The sequence below is a fragment of the Propithecus coquereli genome, unplaced genomic scaffold (assembly GCF_000956105.1).
Source record: "Propithecus coquereli isolate 6110/MARCELLA unplaced genomic scaffold, Pcoq_1.0 Scaffold575, whole genome shotgun sequence".
NCBI classification, from domain to species: domain Eukaryota; kingdom Metazoa; phylum Chordata; class Mammalia; order Primates; family Indriidae; genus Propithecus; species Propithecus coquereli.
In genome coordinates, this window is record NW_012151674.1 from 478,901 (window position 1) to 498,126 (window position 19,226).

The window sequence follows — 19,226 nt, forward strand, 5'->3', positions numbered from 1 at the left end:
TTAAATATCTGAAATTTCCCCACTAAGTTGGGGCTTGAACTCTGCTTTGTCTTCTCCTTTCTCTTCATTACTCTTACCCAGCCCTTGGGATCTTTTGAACCTGAAGTCACCTGTCTTCTTCAGCTCAGGGAAAATTTCATTTTGTTATATCTTTATTCATTCCCTTCAGGTCATCTCTGTTTCCTCCTTCTGGAGCTTTCGCTGACCAGCACAGTGTCTGGCACACAGCAGGTACTCAGTAAGTGATTATTGGATGCGCTACTTGGGTCCTGGGTTCTAGTTAGGACCCTGTCTCCAACTTGCTGCATCAACTTGGGCAAGTTTCCCTGTTTGTCCAGGGAAGAAGCCAGACCTCATGACTGTTCAGGACCCTTCCACCTCTGCTGGTCCTCTGCCAGTCTGCTCAGAGCCTGGAGTCCCCACTGCTTCTGGAATTGGGGAAGAAGCAATTTGTTTCCTGAGGAGTGAAGTAAAAGCTGAGGTCGAGCCTCAGGGCAGCTGTAGCCGCCAGCTTCTCACTGTGGGCGGTTCCTGTGAACCCTCCAGTGCTCCAGCATCGCTGTCTGTCCCCCTGGGGGACCTCTCCAAAGCACAGACACTGACCAGAGACTGTCAGGCCCTAAAAATAAAAGAAATCTCGGAAGGGCCTGCAGAGAGCAGGGATCTGCCTCAGCCTTAGGCAAACTTGTGCCTTTGGGGAGTCATCTTGGACAAGAATCCCCGTTTTTCCTCCTTCCCACCCTGGAGACCAGCTCTGGGAGCAGACATCTCACATGCAGTTCCTCTGCCTGCTCAGATCAAACGGTTCCAGACAGAACCTCGTGATCTGGAAGCCAAGGTGCTTTGTTCCTTTTCCCTGGGCAGGCCTGACCCTGGAAGATACAGATTAACAAGTGCTCAGATCCCAGAAGGTTAGTAACTGTTCTAAGTCAAAGCATCCTAATTGGTCCCTGAGGGCCAGAGTCCACAGTGCCAAATTGTCTTCTCCTCCTCTTCTCCCACCCCTGGTCCTTGCCAAGGCATGGGAAGCGGGGTCCATCTTACTGGAGAAGGGAGAGGGGAAAGTAAAGGCACAGTGTTGAACTTCAAGTCTACGAAGGTTCTATGCTGAAGGTAGGACTCCGTCTTTCCATTCAGATCACAGTGATAGGAAATGAGTTGTCATTGCAAAAGGATGAAGGCTCAATGCAAGTTATAATTTTCAGACAAGTTGCTAGTATTCAAAGATTCTGCTGCTAGCGCAAAACACTTCTCCTGTGTGTCTGAGTGCAGCACAGGGCCAGCCCATGACTAAAGGTTTCCCTCTTAGGAGCCAGAGAACTACAACCCCCTTTCCAATGCTAGAGGTCGAAGGGGACAGGGCCTGGTAGGGGACAGACAGAGCCAGTGGGAGGTAGAAGAGAACTCTGTCCTCCACAGTTCTGCCTAATTGCTGTCTGCTCTGGAGGCTGTGGGTGATGACCCCACTGCTGGCTTGCAAGGATGTCTTCACTGGCCCCCTGTTCAGATTGCTGCCTGGACTCTCTCTGGGCTGAGAGAAGAAGAAGACCCTGAAAGGACAGTGAGCAGGAAGGCACTTCTGCAAGAGGATAAAGCTGGGACTCAGGGAGAGATGACGAGGTAGGGGATGCCCCCTAGGGATGGGGTGCCCTGACTTGAAAAAACCATGTAATAGGACTGCTCAATTGGGCAGGCTTTCCAAAGATAGAGCCAGGTGCCTCCCAGCCTGTGCATCATGGACAGATTTCATTCCAGAACAGAGACTTTTTTGCAGCTGTGGGTGGTCCCTAGAAAGCCCTGGGTGGATGGGGAAAGAAGACCAAGCAGAGTCAGTCACAAAGAGCAGGCTGACCGCATGCTGCCTTCCACCCCACCCCATCCCACCCCACCTGGGCTCCAGCAAGGCCCCTCGGTCCAGGCTGATAAGAAGGAGACACTGACCAAATCCCAGTCAATGTGAGTCAGAGCCCCGGCCCTGGAGCCTCTGGGCGCAGGGTCAGGGACAGGCAGCCCAGCTTTTGTATGCACGGCATGCGTTCCCGGAGTTCTGCTCCCAGACAGCTACCACACATTATCAGATTCCAATTATACATCGTCTTTGAGATGCAATCTTCCACCACACATTTCCATCATTTTGTTGTGTTCTTTCTTTAATTCTTTGCCTTCCTAACTGAACACACAGTCCAGTGAGTCCAGGATGCAGACTCAAGATTTGCCACTTTGAGCACGCTTGATGTTTCCCATCTCTGTCTGGCTCGCGTTATGTTCATGAGACCCCTACTTCTTATCGCTGGGATCAGCATTTCTTTTTCCCATCTCCCATTCATTTTTATAAGATAACAAGAGCGAAATGCAATGAAATATTTAAATAAATGTGCACACACACGGCTGTACCAGGATGCCGGGACTGACAGAAGCTGTTTAAGCAGCGCCCCCCATGGGAAGGCACAGAGTGCGTGTTCATTGACTGATGTACAAAAGCCCATACTTGGCACACAGGAAACATTAGTGGTGTCAATATAACATAATGCTCAGAAAATCAGGGCATGTAAAAGCCAAAGGAAGCCAACGTTGGATGGGCCAACTCAGAGTGGGCAACTTGTTTTCACAATCGGCCTCGCCTTTTCTTCTCCAGTGTTGAGTAGTCTCATTCCTTCTCCAGTGTTTCCTTCCTTCGCCTTGAGACTTTGAAGTTAAACTTTCAGACTCTCGGGTCAGACTGTGTGTAACATCTGGAAACTTCCTCAACCTCTCTAAGCCTCAGTTTTGGCATCCACGAATAGGAACAATCATTACACCAACACCCTATGGTTGTTAGGAAAAATAAACCAGGTGATCTGTATATGCCTTTTAGCATAGTGTCTGGGGCCTGGGGAGGGGCACTAAGAAGCAGTTATTATTGAGTCTGTATTATCATCTCACCCCCATCAAAATTGGCTCCGGGGAAAGGGATTAACAAACTCATTCTCACTGAGGTGTAAATGGCTGCTGGGACTTAAAGGGTTATCCTTCCCAGATTTGTTTGTTTTACATTTTAACCGTAAGCCAAGGAAATAAAATTGTAACTGTGCATATATATTCAGGCTCCATAAGGAGGTAGACCTTGTGAGGTCGTATTGCATAGGCTCCCCTGGCCAAGGAAAATGCAAGGCAGAGCCATGACCTTGTCTGCTGGGGAGCACAGAGGTCAATGGGCAAGATGGGACGTGCAGGTGGGAAGGAGATTTTCCAAAACATAGAAATACACGTTGTAGTGATAATCCCCACCATGATGCCCCACTTGCGTCTGATGGCCAGGCTCGAAGGAAGGGACGGTTGTGGAGTGGAAAGTGACTTCGTGAAAGAGTAGGGTTGCAGCAAAGTGTTGATGGAGGGAAGGGCATGGTTGTGCAATACTGAACACCCTGCTGGCAGACAAGAAACACAGCAAAAGGTGGAGGAAACGTTTTGGGTCAAGCGATGGAAGGCGTATCTGCTCAGCGTCGGGGTGTGAGTCTGGGAGCCGTGTCACTTCCTGTCCCATCATGGCTGTCATCCTCCCTTTCCCAGGGAGGAATGACAACCCCCAGTCCTCATTGCCTCTCCTGGAGGGTCAGGAACACAGAGCCAGTGTACCCGCCCTCGTTCCAGGGACAGTGAGGACCGGGGGTTTGGGGAGCCCGGCTGGGCATCCTTTCCTCCTTAAGCTGATCTTGTTGCCGCGGACTCCACCTCTTTTCCCCTTCTGTTCCTTGTGAGTGCCACCTGGGCCACCACAAAGGTCTGGGGAGGGGGCACCCATTGGCTGGGCATGGAAGATCAGGGATGAGTGGCTTTTCAATGATAAACTGAGCCCAGTCCAGTGAGCCACTTGCTTCCACAACCCTGACTCTTGCCTTTTTTTTTTTCCTAGAGGCAAGTTTAAAAAATTGGAGGTAGGTCCCCTCCAGCCAGAGGATATGGTACAGTCCCTCTCAGAGGGAAAAGGGGCCTGGCTGACCCTCCTCGGCTCCTCTGGTTCCAGGAGAGTCTGAGGTCACCACAGAGGATAGATTAGATAAGCTTTGGTGTCCCTTGCCTCTGTGCCCACCCCCAGCCAGGCCCACTGCCCACCTCCCCAACCCTGCCCTCACCTTATGTGGCCCCCACTTCTGCTTTCCCTCCTCTTCCCAGCTCCCAGGGAGTGTCACCCACCGTAGTGCCTGCCTTGGAGAAGAGAGAGACTATGAAAGCGAGGGAGGCAGGTAGGGCAGGTGGGGGTGGCTCCTTGCATCTGGGATCCCCAGCTCAGAGCTGCGTGTCTGTCTCTGTTGAGTTGTGAGCCTCAGGGGCCCAGCTCGTGTTGTTTTCTCAGCTCGGTTCCTGAGCAGCCGCCGCTGTCAGCTCTTGACAAATAATAAACCTGGGAATCAGGTTTGTCGAGGGGGACTTCAGTCCCTGGGTTCATTTTCAGATTTGTTTCTCTCCGTGTGTGTGCAGACAAGAGAGCACACGACGGTGTCTCGGGGGCTCCCAGGTGCCCTGGCAATCCACCCTCACTGCCACCCATGGAGGAGCTGGAGGGCTCTCTTCTGTCCCCGATCGCTGGAGCTGCCTGGATATTGAAAAGAAAAGAAAAATAATTGAATAAAAGGCCTCAAGCTTTCTCCTTTCCTGGGCCTCCCCCCTCTCCCACCACGTTGTTTGGCTGCAACCTGTCTCCCACCTCCATTCGTGGGGTGCAACCACAGGGGGAGAAGACTCTCGGGAAGCGAGAAGTAGTCTAAGTCGGGCATCACTGGTAGAAGCCGGACCCCAGTGTGGGGGGCTGTGAAGCTTAGGACCGTATCAGAGCCACACCCACTTTTCAGCAGACAGAAGCCACTGGAGGTCACTGCTGCAGTCCCGGCCTCCAGGCAGGAGGAGGTGAGCACCACCTCTCTCTCCATGAGCAGAGTGCAAGGGCTGTGCTCACCCTTCCAGACAGCATGCTTTTTTTTTATTTTCTGTGTTTTGTTTTATTTTGTTTAAAGGAATCAAAGTGGGAAAAATTGCCAAGTTGTAAAGTGCTTAAAGAGGAGATGAGAATCTTCATCAAAATGCTAAAAGCTGGAGGGGAGAGTAATGCGAGAACTCTTGCCTGCTATTTATGGGATTGATTCTCAGATCAAGAAGAAGCAAGCAGTTGGATGAAAGGAATTATTGTTAAGCTCCTCGGTAGGAAGATCTAATGGACAATTGCCGCTATCAGGGGGAATTAAATTGCTGTTTCAGTTTGTAAAATATATCAGCGGCTTTTTGAAGCCAGAAAAGGTGTGACAGCCAAGGCAGGGAGGAAAGTGGGGCTCCTGCTGCTCTCTGGCCCTGGTGTGGAGAAGCAGGGGCGCAGTGCGGTGGGGAGGAGCACGGTGGGGAGGAAGAGTGGGGAGGAGGGCTCAGGAGCAGAGCAGAGCAGAGCTGCTCTTCTAACTCCCCCGGTCCGTGCTGCAGAGTCCAGTTGAAAAGTAGCTAATCTGGGGCATCAGGAGGGGAGGCTGCAGCCCTGGAGCCCTGGGCCCTGGTGTGCTGGGACCCCCCATGAGTCAGAGTGGCGTGGCGGTCCGCAACAGGGCAAGGTGGCAGGCTGCTCCCTGGGAAATCTAGTCAGGCCGGAGTTAAGGAGGACAAGTGCTGCCCATGGAGAAGCCACGGCTAGAGGGGGAGTGACTGCCACTGTCGACAGCCCCACTCACATCCAGGGCTAGGGCCTGTCCGCAAATGCTGTGTAGTCAAATCCCCTGCCCTGTGTGCTGCTAAGCCTCCCCCCACTGAACTGTGGACACAGAGGGATCCAGGGTGGATCATAGCACCCCCTCTTCCAGAACTCGGTCTCTATAGTAAGCTGTCCCTCATCTCTAGGCTGGGGTCCGTGAGTGCATAAGCGACCTGTTGGCCCAGCCACACTGGGGACATATTATTCCAGATAAAGAACAAACAGTAAAATGGCCTTGGGCTGGAGAAAGGGGAGGAGGTGGAGGCCCTGAGAAGTAGGACCACAGGCCATTTGGGGGAGGCCACCCTCCTTGGGATCGGGTCTAGGGGGAGGTCTGCAGATTCAGGTTTCCCAGAAGGCTCTTACCTCTTCCAAAGTCCATTCACCATGTGGCATTTAAGGGCTAAAAGAGGACTGAGAGAGAGAGAGAGAGATTTGCCCATCTCCCGGGGGTTCAGAAGCAGGCAGTCCTAGCCAAAGCTCACACTGGCTTCCACTCTGTCCCCACTCTGTTCCCTGAAGGCCAGCATCATGATACTAGGGCATGACCTGGCACCACCTCCCAAGTAGACTTCCCCGAAAGGTAGCAGATGACAATTAGTACAGAGAGCAGTGGGTGGTCAAAGGGTCTGGTTGTCTTGGTTGTCATCTCTGCTTCTTGCTGAAGTCAGTAGGGAATTATTTCCCACTGAGCGTTTCAAGCAGGAGCTGGAGGGGCACCAGGGAAGTGGGCCTTCTGACTGTGACATTCTGCAAGGGCTTGGGCTCTGTGCCAGGTGCAGTGTGCCCTGGGACCTGGGTGACTGTGGTGCTGTGGCTCGTTTTTGACCTCGTAGCTGTCCAGCCTTGAGGACACAGAGCGAACAAGGGGGTCAGACCTGAGTGCAGACGCTGCTCAGTTCCTGTCCACCTGTTTGTCCTTCCTTAGGTAACATAGATACAGCCACCCTCCCCAGCTCCCACGCCCCACTCTGAGATATCCATTTGCCCCCAACACCCTGAGATCAGAAAGACAAGCAGGAAGCAGCATCCACTAGGCTACAGCATTCCTGCCCCAGAATCCACAGGCCCTGAGCTTCCTCCCGGCTCCCACAGCACCTGGGGTGGAGAGGAACAGGTTGGCATTAGATGTGCTGTAAGGTGGGACAAGATCCGGGGGAGCTTGCCCCTCTTCCCACCATTCCTGAGTCCCCGCCTCACGGAAGGACGCATCACTTCTCCCTCTTTTCGAAGCATTTCAACCGGACAACTGAGTTGGTGTAACAGATCCCTGCTCATATTTTAAAGCATCCTTTCTCTCTCCTCTGTCCTCCTCCACCACCCCCAAACTGTCCTCATCCTCGTCACTGCCCAGTTCTCAGTGCCAACTCCATGCACCAGGCTGCAGGACTATGGAGTTCCTGTAGACGCTCAGCTTTCAGCTTGTCGCATTTCTAGCCCTTACTGGGTATTGAGAGAGACCTGGGGAGTGTGTGTGTGTGTGTGTGTGTGTGCACCCGCATGCCTGAGTTTCTTTAGATAAATCCACAGAGTCACATGAAATCAGTGACAGGTTGACACCGTTATTTCAAGATTCATCGCTCTAAGTTGCCAACAGAGGAGACCTAGCCAACTCCTTCCCACCACCGACACTTTTTTTCCAGGCATAATTTATAGCACTGGGGTGAATTTGTTTCCAAAAGATGAATATCACACTATCAGCAACAGCTGCCTCTCATTTTTATTTGTTTTTAAATTTGACTCAAAGTCCAATTCTCCATACACATCCGAAGCTGTAAATCCTAAGGCGACTGATTACATGATTTAGTAAACAGGTTATATTACATAATGAAATTAAAGTGGGGCCCTGTGACGCCACCTACAGGCCACTTCTGGGAAGGGATCTGGGCTAGAGACGATCATTGTGGACAAGGCTTGGGGCTGAGAGAAAAGAAAGGGATTGTGCCAGGGCTGAGGCGGCTGCCCCAGAGGGAGAGGCTGCAGCCAGCCAGGTTACTAATGCAGCTTTTTGGTCGCTCCTGCTGAGTTCACTGTGTTATTTCAGCCTCCTGCAAATCTGTCTAGACGTCAGACCCCAGACCCCAGCAGCTGCTCAGAGGGGACAGCTTGGGGGTGGGGGTGAAGGGGTAACCTGGGGCCGTCTGGGCTGCGGGGATTGAGGGTTCCAGGCCCACTGGCCTCGGGGGCCCTCCTACCCACTCTCTAATGACGGAGCTGGCCAGCCTCTGGAAGAAAGCTACAATCTAACTCTTTCCATTCAATTCAACAAGCATGTGTGGAGTGCTAACCGTGGGCAAAAGCTTTCTGAATATTCTGGGGAAATCCCTTCATTTTGCAATGCAAGAGGGAAAGTAGCTCTCCAGGCTGCAGCTGAGTAGCAGATTCCTCTGCGTGTAGAATCCGGTCTTTTGGACCCTAAGCACAGGCTCTGATCAAAGGAACAGAGAGCTGAGGACGACCTCGTGAGTCCTCCCGCCAATCCCAGAGTTTACAGATGAGGAAACTGAGACCCCGGCAGGAGATGGAACTTCCACAGGCTCTGCCTGTACCAAGGGAAGGAAAATCATGCAAATACTGCTTGAGTGTGTCAGAGGACAGAGGAGAAGGGCTCCCAGGGGATCCTCAGGAGCGCCTCTTAGCTGCTATGGAAGGGAGGAAGGCAGGGAGACACCTGGCCCTGAACCACACTGTTTGAATGACTTAGGCTCTGGGGCCTCAGGGATTCTAGCTTCTCCAAAGAGTTTTTCTGAGAGTGGGTAACATCACAGAAAATTAGTCCCTGGAGAGGAGAGAGGACTCACTTCCCAGGGGCTGAGAAAGAAACTGGACCAGAAGGGAGTGGAGGGGCAATGGTGTTGAGAAAGAAAATAGGGCAGTCCGAGTCCAGGAGGGTCCCTCCCCCTTGTCCTCCTGCCAACCATTGGCCTGGTCTCCAGTTTGGGGCAGGTGATGGGGGACAGTGAGGGGCCCAAGGAGAGCTGGGCCCTTCCTCCCCTCTCCTCCCTGGGCACCGGATCCAATTTGTGTCAGCTGGGGTCAAGGGCTAGGAACAAATGCTGTCTGGCCAGCTGGCCAGAGAGTTTCCAATTAGACTTTGTTTCTCATTCTGAAGGCCCTGAGCCCCAACCCCGGCACCCCAGCCCAATTACTGCCCTGCAGCATTAACCCCTTGGTGCCCCAGGCCGTTAATGGAATGTTAATTAGTCTAATGGGTTTCATGTCAACACGTCCTAATGAGCTCCTTCCTAATGAGCTTGGTGGTTTTTTTCTAAGCCTGTTTGTCAACACACTGGAGTCTGGGCTCCAGACCCAGGGCCTCGTGCTGTGGGAGACAGGGGCGGAAAGCCAGGGCTGAGGAGCAGAGGGCGGTGGGTGCCCTTGCGTGGCCCATTCCTATTTCCTAAAGGGGTGTCCTCTGATGTCCCTTCATCCCCCCACACTGCCTCGCCGGCTCCTGAGCTCTGTAAAACGGCATTTTTAGCTTCTTTTGATGATGATATCAGTGATACAAATGATTTCTTCTTGGATATCATTGTGGGGTGGAGTGTTACATTAGGTTTTTCCCCACCTAGCTGTCATGTAATAAAGGTTTTCAGCACAAAAACAAACAAAAACAAAAAAACAACCTTTCAACATGAACCTATCCTCGATGGGAAATTTCTCTATGGTAGGTTGTTCCTCGTGTGTCCTCCATTTGCGGTCTTGGCTGCGCTCCCTCGAATGCCCGGGTGTCTGGTAACAGAGTGCTGGGGCCTCTGGACAGGGCCAGGCAGCGTCTCAGAGCCCCTGACAAAAGCTGGGAAGCCTCGAGCTGGCTTTGCTGGAGCTCAGGCCCGCTTCTCCCCTCCCCCTCCCCCAGGACGTGCCGAAAGGGCAGGTTTCCCCACTGGGCCGGGACCCCAGCTGTGCTCAAGGAGTCCCCCACACCCCAACTGCACAGTCCTTGCCAAGCCTCAGACAAGATGAGTCCGATCCCCAAATTCCTCTCCAGGACGTGCCTAGCAGGATGGGGAGCGCCTGTGTGAAGGGGGTGTGAGGCAAGCAGCCAGCTTCCGGGGATGGGCGCGGGTCTCGCAGCAGCTGAGCTCCCCCAGTGTCAAGTTGCCGGAGGCTTCTGCGCCTGAGTGAGCAGAGAAGGAAACTTAAGCCCCTGATGAAAAGGCCTCCTGTTCTCTTGTGGGAGAAGCCCCCAGAGGGCAACGGGGCAGTGGCCTAGTGGCCTGTGGTGACCTCAAAGAGAAGGAGGGGCAAGGGCCATCTGGGTCCTCAGAAAATCGTTCCTGTGTCCTCTGCCGAGGAGATTCTGGCCCCTGTTCCACAGCCCCGTGGGCTCATGACTGAACAATCTCCTCTCAACCTCATGGATGGTCGTCTCTGGGCGCAGACCACTCAACTGTCCCTCCTTACGGCCAGATTGGACAGCCCTCCTGCCGCTGCAAATGTTTCTAGGGACAGAGCCCCTAAAATGACCCTACCTTCCATTCACTGGACAGCGAACAAAAGAATGCAAATTAAAGACTCCTCTCTCTAGCCCCAAGCCTCCTCACTGAGCTTCCTTTGCTTTGCCTTCACAATGACTTTCTCATCCATGGAATGAGGCAACCAAAAGACCTGAGCCTGAGGCCAAAGAGAACCATTGCCCCTAAGGTGGGAGAAAGCCCTCCTTCCAGGACGCAGCTCCCACCCTGACTCTGCCCCCAGGCTCCCTCTCCTGGAAGCTGCTGGCACTGCAGTGCTACGGCCCTTCACTTTTTCCAGCTAGGGAGCATGCATGAGTGGCGCTCTGGGAAGGAGGACCTGCCATCCTGACCCTTACGCCCCGTCCAAAGTTACCTGAGAGTAACCAGAGTTCCAGAAAAGGCTGTGCCTAATACGTTCCTGAAATATCCCTATTTCCTTTATTCCTTCAGGGTCCAAACGAGAGAAATGCCACCCGTTTTCATGTCTCAAAAGTCTTAATTCTAGAAGTTCTTTCTGACGTCTCAAGGAGTCTGCATCACCCTTTTCCCCTCTACAACCCTCCTCACTCTGCCCTGGCCTTTCTGGGGTGCTGACCATCACCCAGACAGAGACCCAGCCATGAAGACAGGCCTCAATTCCCCTGCCTGAAAGAGAGGCTTCCCTAGGAGCTCCCTCGGAGCCCCTTTGCAAAAGAAAATCTGGATCTCGGTGCCCAGTGTGTGTGAGATGGGCGAGACCCTGCGTGCTCTTGCCGCAAGAATATCCTGATGGTCCGTGTTTCAAGCAAGCCCGGGGTGAGGCAAGCTAGTGCCACAGGCAGTGAGGCGCGCGGGAACTGTCCTGCAGCCATCACACCCTGCGCTTCTCCACCGCCTCCACCCCACCTTCTGCTTCCCAGATGGACTATGGGCTCCCTGCGGGCTCCCTGGGGAGAAGACCTAACCTCATTCACCTATCCCGCCACACCCCGACACAGTTCTCTGCACAGAGTTGATGCTTTATAAAAATCTATTGAATGAAACAGGAATTTCCAGTGTTTTTTGCATGTGCACTTCAGGTCAAAGCATAGCTGGTACTTTAGAGACTCAGGTCAGGTCGGAGTAGATTTTTTTCTCCCCTTCCGGAAAAAGAACCAAAAGAACAACATACGGGCAGGCCTGCGCACAGACGCATGGCCCTGAACACCTGCCCCTTTATTAACTGGCAGCTCTAAAATACCCCCAAATTCCCACAAAGTTCAGGTGTGAAACATTTTGGAAGACCCTAGGGAGGGTCAGCCTGGAAGCGGATGGAGCCTCAGGGCGCCTTGGGGAAGAGGAGGCTTGGGTGCTGGGCTCAGGAAGGTTCCTCAGCGCCCTCTGCCCGGGAGGACAGGTCCTGCACTCCACGGAGGTTCTTAGCAACCCCATGATGGGCAGCCCTATACCAAGCAACTACCCTGTAGTTTCCAGATCTAAATATTTCAGGGCATCAACTGTATCTCGACAGTTCTCTTGGCATTCTGTTTCCTTGAGTGGCACTTGCCAGGCTGTCTCCACTTACCGCACCACATTCTGGTTCAAGAGGAACCCTGAGGCCCCATGGGGGGAGCTTGCTCACTTGCCGGCGATGGGCAGAGGAGAGGGGCATGGTATAGTGGAGCAGACCCAGAGCGGGGACTCTGGAGATTTGGGTTCCATTCCTGCTTCACTAGCAAGCCCCGCCCCCCGCCGCCCCCGCGACGCGCACGCGCACACACATATCGCTCCTCTTGGCCTCTGTCTCTGTCTCCTCCATTGTAAGAGGCCTCTTCTGGCCCCACATTCCGGTGACTTTATATTGAGCCAAGGCTAAGGAAAGTTAGTCACAAGCATGCACCTAAAAAAACCCAGGAGGGGACTGGTGTTCCCTGCCTCTTTCCCTTCCTCAGGCCCTCAAATCGATCACCCTTGGGCTGCAGTCTGAGGGCCAGCGCCCCACGTCCCTTGCCACCACTAGGGGGTGTGGCGAGCACACCCGGGAGGGGTGATCCTGGTGCTTGGGGACCCTGGAGCCGGGGAGCTGGGGGCCTGAGGCCTGCCTGCCCCATGAATACTGGGGCGGCTCCAGAAAGCCTGGGGAAGGGCGGGGCGAGGAGCACCCTCGTTATGCGGAGACGGAGACGAGGTGAGGCTCAGAGCCTCCCCGGCAGGAAGGAGGGCCTCCCAATGACCTCCAATCCCCCAGTGCTGCCACCAGCCAAGCCCCCTCCCCCTTCCCCACACACAGCAGGCCAGAGCTAACGCTGAACAAAGCGTCACCGCAGGGGTACAGGTTGTTTTACATACGATTTGAATATTGTTTCTTTCAAGTCAAAATAGCACAGCAAGCCCCTCCCCACCCAGGCCTCTCCCCTTAGCTCTCATTTGTTCCCGGAAGGGCCTCCAGCCCTTGCTGTATCCAGTCAGCCCAGGTGGCCCAGCCTGAAAAAATGTGGAGCTGGCTGGTGCCTGGGGCTGGCCTGCGCGCAGTGGTATTAACGGTGCGGCCCCCTCTCTCCTGCCCACAGATCCTCGATGTGAATCAATCCCATGATGCAACATGCCTCCCCAGCCCCAGCTCTGACGATGATGGCCACGCAGAATGTCCCTCCCCCACCCTACCAGGACAGCCCGCAGGTGAGTGCCCGGCTTGGCAGGTCGAGGAAGCACGGGGGAGGGAGTGTGGCGGCCTTCGGCACCCCAGCTTGGGGGCTGGGGTGTTCAGGGTCAGGGGCAGAGCCAGGCCTCTCTCGCAGCCCATCTTGGCAGCAGTCCGGCTCTTCCCCTGTCGGGTCTGGGGAGGAGGGGCCCGGCAGACACAGACCCCTGCGGAGAGTCACTGCATTCCACACAGCACCGGGTTCAGACCCTACACCTAGGACGGCAAGCTAGAGTAGTGGGCATCGTCCTGTCCCCACACCCCACCCAGCGGACACCAGTCCAGGGCAGCCCAGCCCCTTTGTCGTGATTGGGGCAAAAAATCCACAGAGGGGAGACCCAGGTACAAGGTGTAAGTAGAATCTGCCTTTGAGTTTTGGGAAACTTCCTACTTAGACGCCCTTAGTACTAGGTCACCCCATCTGCTGGTCACTTGGGCCCTTGTGTCCAGTCCTCTCACGCCTGCCTGTCTGGGGAATCTCTGTTCGCTTCAGGACTCCGCTTGTAGAAAAGCCAGGATTCTTTCTCTATGCCCTCCAACCCCTTCCCTCTGGTCCCCAGCTTCCAGCCCTCAACTCAGACACAGCAGCCCCCCAAGTTCTTCTGAGTCCCCCTCCGCACCCCTGCCCCCTACCCGCTACTCCTACAGCAGGCGCCTGTACATCTCACTATCCGGTGTTTGTCTCTCCTGCAAGCCTGGCCCCGCTGCCCTCCCGCAGTCCTTGAGACCGACTCCTTCTCATCTCTGCTTCCCCCATGTGCGCCCCCATCCACCCCTGGCTCTTCTGAGACTCCGAGTCATGCGGCTGTACTTTCACAGAAGGCTCCATTCTCTGACCTTTCCCTTCGTGCTCTCCTCTTTCTCTACCTTTGTCTCTCTGGTCAATATTAATTCAATAATTATTTATGGAGCATCTGTGATGTGAAATGCACCCAGCTAGAATACCCATTCACTCGTTTACCCGAGTGCGTGAGTGCCGCTGTGCATTGGTGCCAGGTGACGGTTCTCACTCCTCCAGCAGCCACTCTGCCCTCCCCCGTCACCCCTCACTCATTGCCATTTCAGACACAGCCGTCCTCATGACCACGCGGAAGATCTGTGCGGCGTGAAAATGGTATTAAGACTCAGAAGCCAGGTGGGCAGCCTTTTGCTCACATTAGGTCCTGTGGCCCTGACACCGCAGCCCTGTGTGAGCATGTAATAGCTGTTCTGTACATCCTTGTTATCCCCCTGTGAAATTACCAGATGATGTGGGGGCGTCCAGCATGCAGACCACCTTTGACTCCCCTCCCCATGAAAGTCCAAAAGCCCTAGTCATTCACCAACCTCCAAGCGCATGTCCTTTGGTCCACAGCCCTGCCCCCACATGTCACCTCGCATTCCTTCCCCATCTCTCCCAGCCTAACCTCATATGGGGATGTCCTCTGCCTGCATCAGTACCTTTCCACAAATGACCACAGAGTTGGACTTGGCATTTATACAGCTCCTATTCGAAAGCTTCCAGGTGTCCAACACGATGTCAGGGCTCTTCCCTTTCTAGTCCCAGATCCAAGTGATGAAGTTCCTGAAGGAGCCCTCAACTGATGGAGATATTTTGCGCCCCCAAGAAAAAATAAAAAAGAGAAAAGGAGCCTAGGGGCCATTATGGGGGACAAGAATCGTCCTTCCTGAATAGAAGCAGACCCATCCTCTCATCTGCTCAGCACTGTTGGGGACCCCCTTCCAGGATATCAAGAGGCAGGAACTTTGGCTCCACTTCTTTTGTAAGGATATTCTCCGGGCTCCACAGTCGGAGTGGGGAACAGAGATGGGGACCCTTCCTGTATGTAGCAGGTGGTGGGTGCCAAGGCCCACGCCCCCATACCTAAAGGCTCTAGGAAAGACCAGGGCACAACCGAGAGGTCAGAGAACACTGGATTGGCACTGCTAGTGGCAGCTGCCTCTCTTCCACTCACCCTTCCCTGTTTTGCCTGCCTGGGCAGCTTGGAGAAGTTTTGATTGGGTGGTGATTAGCAGGAGAGCTGCAGCAAGGGCCTGTGTTGTCCAAAAATGCTGATCCAGGGGCCTAATTTAACTATCAGCATACGGCTGCATTAATGAAGCCCAGCTGACAATGGAGGTGGTGGGGGTGGGGCTGCAGCCCGAAGGTGCTCAGCCCCCCAGAAGCTACCACTGAGCTTCTCTAGCTTTTAGGGGGAATAAGGGAGGCTCCAATTCCCCATCTAAGGTCTCAGAGCCGAAGCTGGATGCGCGGACTGTCCCAAGGCTCTCCTCCGAGGATCTTCCAGAAAGTCACCATTGAAAATACTCACATTTACAGCAAAGGACTAATTTGCCCTGGGGAAGCTTCGATCCACTTGTAACCCCAGAGATCCAGGAATGAAGTTTCTGCAGGAAGCCTCAGTGTCCGTGGTGAAGTGACCAGGCCAAGGTCTTGGGGTCTTTATGGCCATGGCTAAGCCACTAGGCTATGGCTAAATTGCCATTGGCCTTTCCTGAGCTGAGCTGGTTCCCAAGGAAACTGATTAGGATGGGGACCAAGGGAGAGGAGTTAGGGCAGGGATGGACGGGGTGCACGGAGGAGGTGGGTGAGGTCCCCAGAACAAAGGCTTTGGCTCGTGGGGGAAAGGCTCTTCTTTCCACAGAGTGCTGGCCTTTGAGGCCAATTGGCTTAGGGAACCCTTCTCCCCACTCTTTAGGGGCTTCTGGGAGTGGCTCCCTCATACCGATGGTTCTTCTATGTGTGCCTGACCACTGGAGTTTCCTGCTGGGGAACTTGTGCTGGCCCTCCTGCCTTCTTCTCTTTTTGCCTTCAAGAGGCGGGCCCCGGCTTCTCTCTGCTCCCTTTCCCTCCTAATGCTCATTATCCTTGAGAACCAGCTACTCTCCAACACCCCATGTCTTCAGGAAAGCAGGGCCTGATAGAAACCTGGGTCGGGCACCCCGGGGAATCACGTCCTAAACGGGGCTCTCAGGAAATGAGGCCCATGCCCTCCTCCTCCCTTGAGGTCTAATCTCATTAGGTTTGGACTCTGTGTGACTTGTTTGCCCAAGGCCTGGACAGCTGAGCACATCTCGCTATCACCTCCTCAGAAACCCAGTTTCTTCCACAGGCAACAAACGGACAGTCTCTGATATGAAGTCCCCAAAATGAAAAAGAAAGCGAGAAGCAGAGCCCTTCCTCTGAGACCCATGCAGTCGTTTTAATAATGTTCCCGTTGTGCTGAGGGCTAGCAATACTGAGCATAATCTATTCAAATGCACAGGAGAATCTCACTTTGGAAAATTAGGAATCTGCATTAAAAAATTCCCAAGCCCCGGACCTTCTTTATAATAAATTAGAATTTTTTTTCAAGGCAAGTTCTTAACTTGGCAATTTCATTTTTGAAGTTTGGGGAATAAAGTTATTAAAAATGAGGGAGGCTTTTTTTTCTTCCCATTTTAGTAAAGAAGCATTAATGGTTATGGCCCCATGCTATCTGGGCACAAGCCAAGTGGTATGATGATGGCTAAGTAGCTTCTAACCCTTCAGTTCTGTTTGAGTCCATCCTGGGGAAACCATGATTACTTGCAAGGATGTCACTCTGTGTTTATGGTGCACTGAAGACTGACTTACGTATGTTTAGAAAGTGCAAAAGCAACAACCCAGTGGAGCCCTCCCTGTGGCCTACTTCCTTCTGGTGGCTTCCTGTTGAATTCTGTCAGAGTCGCAGCACCCTCTACTGTCTACCTACAGTACCTCAACTCCAGCAAGCTAGGTCCTTACCACAGTCCTGTACTTTGTGCCCTGACAAGAGAGGGGCACATCACCGGGAGGGTGGAATTCTACAGTGATTGTTTAAGGACTACATTGTCTTCAGGGAGACCTGGAGGTGAACTGGGTGTGTGGTCCTCGGTTCAATGCATCATGTTAATTCCTACATCCCTCCGCTTCTGTTCTTCTGCAACTCTGCCACAGTGGGCCTGGCCATCTGTCACCTGGACTTTCCCAGCTCCCTCTTCCCGTTGCCCCCGCACCCCCGCTGACCCTAATATTCTCCACTATAGCTCGCCTCTTCTGTACTTGCTTACAACTCCAGCAAGTGTCACTCCAGTCTCCCTTCCAGAATTTTCTTGGTGTTACACAACCAACCTGTCACTCCTAGGCAAATACCTTTCATTCATGTACCCCCTCTCCACCTCATTGAGTCCTGTTTCCTGCAACACGCCTATGCAACATCACCCACCAAGCAAAGTTCTTCTTAGCTCCGTTAGCAGCTCCAGGAAGCCATCGGATTTACTAGGGAAGGTGACAGCTTCTCCACCCTCACCTTACACACACACAACGGACTCTCACCAGCAGCACCCACTCCCCACTCTTCCTCACACAGAGATGCATACCTACCGTTCTACAAATACCTTTGCCCTTGGCTTATAGGCAAGACAAATATTTTATCTGGTCTATTTGTGAACGTATGCAATGTTTGGTATGCTTCTGTCTGCATGTCCCCAGCATGTCAGCTGCATGAGCACTTGACCAGAAAGCAGAAATCCTAGTGCATCCCAGTCTGATGCACTAGGCACAGCCCCTATGGATGTGGGCACGCAGCTGATAGTTTAGATCAGGAACAAATTATGGGTAGGTAGCTAGGTGCTTTCGTAGCACGACTTGGTGATGGATGATATTAAAAGGATCTTGGCAGTTCACCAAGGATGCAGCCTTATTTTTGACCAGAGAGGCAAGATGGGCAAAGTCAGAACTCCTAGTTGAGGACCAATATGGGAAGCACACTGCAGAAGGAAGTCAAGCATTTCTGGAGGTCCTTTGGCAAAAGCTGTGACCCTGTCACCCTCCATCCTTCAGCAACCCTCAGGGTAAGAAGAATGTTCAGGACCCCAGGACACTATGCTTGGAGATCTGGGGTCAAGACAATATTATCTCACCTCCTCTGCAAGAGGAGGCTAAGGCTGGGGCCAGCCATGTGGGGGAAGCCAGGCTGGTCTTTCTTGCCCCTCTGAGCACCTTATCCTCCCTACCCTAGCACAGTTCCCACTCCAGGTGGGGCCAGGGGAGGCAGGGGAAGCTGGGTGGACTTTGATCAGTCATTAGGATCCCCATGCCGGTTTCATTAACTGGAGGCAGAAGGGGGTGGCTGGGGCCCCTGGCTGTGAATGGCCTCCGGCCAGGCCACAGCAGCTGTGACAGGCAGAAGTGGGTTCAGATGTTTTCACACTCGCTTTACATTCCTCTCATCTCTTTAAAGGCTGGAACCCCCTGCCTTGCAGGGCCCTCTGCTCAGCTGCCTGTGAAACACATTCGCTTTGCAGCAATGGAGTTAATTCGGCAGCTTTGAAAGTTCCCCTAAGCCTTTTCTGTGGCTGTGATTGACGGCTCCCTCTGTTCCTGGGGGCAACACCCCAGGGACCATATGGGGGACCCACCTTCCCTTGCTTTGACTCATCAAAATAGACGCTTCTCTTTCTTTTTTATTTTCTGCCGGACCTTTCTTCTCTTTGTGCACCGTGACCTCTCTCTCTGCCTGCTTGGGCCACCCATGACTTTAAACTGGACACATCCCTGAACTCCAACTCACTGAAGACCTGAATCCTTCATTATGTAAAAGGCAAAAACAACCTCCAGGTCCAACCATGGGGCCTTTATGCCCCCACGTAGGAGACGGTGGCCTGGCAACATGACTTCAAAGCTTGCAAAGAAACACTCTGATGGCCTGGTCTAGGTTTTTTATGTGATGAACTTACTACCTTCATTCTGATATTTACCAAAGTACAAAGATTTTGTTGTCTACCCCCTTGTCTCTAATCAGGACAAGTGCCCTAAACAACTACAGAAATAGTTAATGGCCCAAGGATACAAAGCCTAAAATGAATCAGGGGCAGGTGACCATCAGGTCAGCAGCAGTTCTGAGGAGTTCTTTGCACGCTCCGCCCCCCTCTCCTGTGCTGTTGACCTTCCAGGGGCTCCCAGGTCTTTGTGGCCCAGCAGGAGGCAGGAGGGTGAGCTGGGCCCCAGGACACTTGTCCTTGGATTTTGTGGTCTGGAGAGGGAGGGTGGGATGACTCAACCTAGTAGAAATTCAGAAATCTTAGGCCTCGTCCCAGCTCTGCTGCTGATGAAGTGTACAAATTTAGGCAGGCAGTCCCAGTACTGTTTCTTTCATTCACCCTTCCATTCAGTAAATATCGAATGCCTCCTGTAGATCTTACAGACATTGTCCTGCGATGTCCCGGGAGTGCAAAATTAACAGAGTTCCTGCCCTAACAGAGCTTATAGTCCCTTTTGGGCCTTAATTTCTTCATTGGTAACATGGGAATAACTTCTGTCCTCCCTGCCTCACAAAATTGTTGAGAGTTTGGGTACAGAAAGTGGAGTGGTGTTTCTCAGCCTCCTCACCCATGC

General features: G+C 53.2%; 1 protein-coding gene across 6 annotated transcripts in view; it reads left to right on the plus strand.

Moving 5' to 3' along the window:
• The window catches only part of PKNOX2 (PBX/knotted 1 homeobox 2), a 257,241-nt gene that overhangs the window by 166,635 nt on the left and 71,380 nt on the right, over positions 1–19,226 (plus strand). For 3 of the 6 annotated variants that reach the window (XM_012658147.1, XM_012658148.1, XM_012658153.1), the window contains one exon: positions 12,699–12,807. The exons of the other annotated variants lie outside the window; for them this stretch is intronic. In XM_012658147.1, coding sequence (XP_012513601.1) covers positions 12,721–12,807 — 87 coding nt within the window. In that variant the 5' untranslated portion in view covers positions 12,699–12,720. The remainder of the gene's footprint in view (positions 1–12,698; positions 12,808–19,226) is intronic. 6 annotated transcript variants of the gene reach the window in all.